Here is a 4,521-nt window from a genome sequence, read left to right on the forward strand (position 1 = left end):
CGAAAGGTCTGTTTGGGGTGGTTTCGATTCCAGGCGTGTAAGTGACAATGAGAGAGGGAGAGAGAGAGATGGGGTTTAACATCCAATTAACGTGGCAATGAGTAAGGTCGCCTGTCCAACATCGCGAGTTTTCTCCTAGTCATCCCATTTCCCTCACGCTAAAGACCCCTACGCCCAGGCGAATTATTCAAATAAAACTGAACCATATAAGTTTCGAAATGATCTAGTTTTTGGGTCGAGTGGACGTTAACTCTCTCGCCCCCCCCCCCTCTCTCTTTCTCTGATATGACGATTTTAAACCAGTAGTTGATGACCATCACACATTTTAACAAAAGAACGTACAATTTGTAAAATGAACGCAACACAAAATTCGTACTTCAAAGGCTAACAGAACACGTTAATGTCCCTGTAAATGACAAACCCTGGAATTGTATTAATGGAGCTTTAAATGTTACGATAACAATATAATTATTAAGATCTTGTTTTCTTGTTAAAGAACTGTCCGACTTTTCGATCATCTGTAACGTGGATAATATATTGATAAAGGTGTTCTTTTATAGGTAAGCTTTCCAATGGTAGTACTCTAGCTGATCTTAAACTGCAGCAGCAGAAAAAAATAAGTCAAATACAAACCAAAAATCTGTAATAGAAATTTAACAATTAATTCGCAATTATAGCCGCTTGCAGAAATATACAAAGGCATTACCCATTTTGAATGTTATATTTTCAGTCAAGACATTAAAATATTTGGAGATTTTTCAAGCGCCGTTCCCACTTGTCAATGGATTGCGACTTTGCTCTGACGATAAAGTTGGGCTTTAAATGGGCTTCAACGCCCTACTGGGCTAATGAAGACAGCCATACAGTGTGCTACGAGTTAAATATTTGCCCGGGCAGCGACACTATGGTCTACTCTTATATCGAATTCCAACTGCCAAGGGATTTTTTACGTGCACTACCATGTATACAAGGGCCTCGACTTTTCGTCCCAACCGAACCACTGTACTTGTCAAGCCTTTCCCAGTGCATTACTGTCAAGGGGAAACCACGTCGGAAAATCCCGATGAACTTTCTCGACCAATGCAGGGATCGAACACCCGACCTCCAGGCTAGTGAGCTAGCGTCTTACACACTTAGCCACCTCTTGGGAAATGGTATTCCAAGAAGAGTATGTGGAAAAAACCGTACGGGCAAAATATTTCTGACATATTCCAGATAACAACGTTTCCGAAATTAAAGTGAGTCGGATCGAATAATTCTGTTGTATTCCAATTTAAATATAAAATTTATATTTCAAAATAACCATTTGTGGAAATGAAATGGGAGTTTATGGCACGTCAAACATATAATCATTTGATATGTACCATTGGGAATATTTCGCTTTTTTCATATTATTTTCACAAAAATAAATGATTTTATTAAAAGGTAAATATAACAACAATACATCGCATACTTACCGTTAAAATGACTTCTTTTGTCACAGTCAAAAATCCCATTGCTGTAAAACCTATTGGTGGACCAGTTAATTTAGACAGAAACAATGTCACCTGGAAGAAAGGGTTAGAAATTAAATGGCACACTAGCACCAACTGGACTATATTTCCGTACATCATTACAAAGACTTAGTTTGTTATCCCTACAAGCAGTCAATTCTACGAACTTTCAATGGGATCTGAAGCATCCATTTGTTTACTGAACAGAAATGTTAAACCTCAATATTAAGCACTGTAACATGCTTAAGGGTGAATCTTGCGTTTTGATAGGTCAATTAGACACTGTCGATTGAACAATAACACCCCTCTGTTTTAGTAATTTCTTTTAAAATGTTAAAATAGCATGTTACAATGTCGATAAACATTTCCTGTTTCGCTAACGCGTCTTGGGTCCTTATGATTTCAGGAAATGTCTATTGGACTATAACACCTCTCTAAATGCGAAACAGGAAGTGTTATCTCCTAATTGGTACACTTAATTGGTACACTTACTTGCCCTAGCTGTTGTGTTGATAGTCCACCTGTCTGTATCTTATAGATGTGTTGTAATGGTGAATGAGCCTATAAATATAATAAAGAACGAAGCTCTTCGACAAATGAGAGAGAGAAATGGGGTTTAACGTCCATTCGACACAAACTAGGTCATTTCGGGACTAACATGGTTTAATTTTATTTCAATAAATCGATTGCGCATAGATGTCTTTAGCAGTGGGAGAAACCGGAAGACCCGGAGAAAACCCACGAGGTTGGACAGACGATCCTAGTCCTTGTCACGTACAACCGGGAATAGAAACCACGCCAGTTGACTCAATGATAGACTTTATGATGCAACACGCAAGCACTACCCAAACCCCCTTCGGCAAATGACCAATTCACAAAGCTTATACAAATCAGAAATAAAGTGTTGTTTTATGGCACGTCAGCACCAACCGGGATATACTCCGCCAAACATATGGCATAGCAAATCAGTGCTTGATGGGGTCCCAAATAAAAAAAAGTAACTTTGCCAATCAGAAAATGGTCCTCTAATATGACGAAAAAGACACAAGCAAATCGGCGAATGATTCCCCAAAGATAAAACCCAATTTTTATTTTTTTCACAGGCAAATTCATCCATGGACAAATTCTTGTGAATATACCATGGTACATGTATTTGGATTTTCCAGAACACCTGATTGTTTTGAATAAATAAAGGAATTAGGAAAGTACATGGGGCTTTTCACAACCCAAAAGGCAACGACCCAACTTATAAAAGTGCACATTAGTTTCTTACCGTATCATTTACAGATGATACAAACCAACAGAATACAAACATACTAAGGATACTATTGCTGAGCCAAGAGCATTTTAGAGTTATGTCTACAAAATCTTTATGTCCACTTGTCACCAGATCATACAAGATGAAGCAAACGAGAAACACGCTACATCCACAAATATTGATTATCCAAATTGTTAACGGTTTATCGAGATGATTCACCATTCGACAAAGTTTCAAATGAATTTGACGAATGTTATTGAAATTCTCCGGACACGTATCACACTGGTTTATTGAATCTTGCAAGCACTCGGTTACTATGGAGAAGGCCTGTGCTAAACTGTAACAGATCGCGATCACGAAAACATTAGGGAATATCCATGCAGCATCGTCGAAGAGTTCCAACACCCAAAACAATACACCCATCTCAATGGTTCCTGGAAATGGACTGCTGATAACCACCGAACCATTAAACAAAAAAATGGAGAGGAGTGTGGACACGACTATGAAAAGGAAGTATATTATAGCCAAAGTATCAACTATTTTTAATACTCTTCTCATTCGATCAGTTTTCTTGTTGATATACTTGGAACAGATCTTATTCATGATAATTTGGTTCCAGTCGCAGTAGAAATAGTTCCATGTTCCTATCCGGCAGTGCCATAGTAATACGGAAGCGGTGACGGCGCATTGCCAAAACCAGCATTGTCGGATAACTCTGTATACGGTGTTGTTTGGTTGATAATCAAAACCGACCCAAAACGATGGAATATTTCTGAAGAGAGCAGCCCAAAGCAACACAATAACAGCCATACAGTATATTTTATAGAATTTAGCCAGCCTCGGCGAAGTATGATTTTTACCAAACTTCGCATTGTCTTTATCATAATAGATACCGAAGATCTTCATACGATTTAACACTGGGGTTAAGATATCATGAATACTGTATCTGGAATCGTTTATTGGCTTGTTTTCCATCTTCACAGAGTGTGCCATTTGGACTGACTATATCTCCCTTGACTTGATACAGATCTATACCAACAGCAACCACTTTTACTGGGCAAAACTAAAAATAGAATCCATTTATAATTGCAGCTATATCAATCAATACACATTATCAAGCATGTAGACCTCGGCCATTATTCCAGTTCTTACATGAAATTTTGTTTTATAACTGAGAGTAGAGTGGAATATGCCGACTTAATGTGTCCAATTAATCTTTGCATTAAGTTGGAATCAATACACATCAACAATGCGATCATGTAGACCTGTCATTACTTCAGTTCTTACATAAAATTTTGTTTTATAGCCGACAGTTTAGTGGCCGAGACCCACTTTAGTGTCCATTTAATCCCTGCGTTTAATGTAGAAATGGTTAAATTATAAAATAACCGATTTCACCCTTTAAGTTAAAAGGTTTGTGTTCAAAACTAATAGCTTCATCGTGTCCAAAACATTCAAAGTGGGTGATTAACATTTGTATTCCATGATGCAGATTAATATATGACTGTTAATTGCATTCAGGAAACAATATCTACTAGAGTGTTAAGTCAACATACATTTGCTCGTACTAATATGAATAAGCTGTTTTCGTGTACACAAGTAAACTAAATATATACATAGAAAAAGAATCGCAACATCCCTATTTGAATATAAAGCTAGTATTTGATCAGATTTGATTACTATTTTACGATCTGAGAGGTATTCAATCGCCTGATCTGTTTTTTGGGGAAACAGAATCAGCAAATACAGACAAAAGCTGAAGTTCAAGTA

The 4,521-nt window shown here is 37.4% G+C and overlaps 1 protein-coding gene across 1 annotated transcript; it reads right to left on the reverse strand.

Moving 5' to 3' along the window:
- Positions 1-514: 514 nt before the first annotated feature.
- LOC130012920 (uncharacterized) lies at positions 515-3,561 on the reverse strand. The gene is made up of 3 exons (XM_056101066.1): positions 3,385-3,561; positions 1,458-1,547; positions 515-640 (listed from the first exon to the last, which is right to left on the reverse strand). The coding sequence occupies exons 1-3, from the start codon at positions 3,559-3,561 to the stop codon at positions 584-586; spliced, it is 324 nt and encodes a 107-aa protein (XP_055957041.1). The 3' UTR covers positions 515-583.
- Between the last annotated feature and the right edge of the window lie 960 nt (positions 3,562-4,521).

The sequence above is a fragment of the Patella vulgata genome, chromosome 5 (assembly GCF_932274485.2).
Source record: "Patella vulgata chromosome 5, xgPatVulg1.2, whole genome shotgun sequence".
NCBI lineage: Eukaryota > Metazoa > Mollusca > Gastropoda > Patellidae > Patella > Patella vulgata.

What these genes read in the sequence shown, in the direction of transcription:
- LOC130012920 (XM_056101066.1), bottom strand. Translation starts at nt 3,561, where the DNA reads ATGGCTGTTATTGTGTTGCTTTGGGCTGCTCTCTTCAGAAATATTCCA. An exon ending in GCCGGATAGGAACATGGAAC is followed by an intron (nt 1,548 to 3,384) that starts TATTTCTACTGC and finishes CCTTTCTTCCAG; the next exon opens with GTGACATTGTTTCTGTCTAA. An exon ending in CAAAAGAAGTCATTTTAACG is followed by an intron (nt 641 to 1,457) that starts GTAAGTATGCGA and finishes TTTCTATTACAG; the next exon opens with ATTTTTGGTTTGTATTTGAC.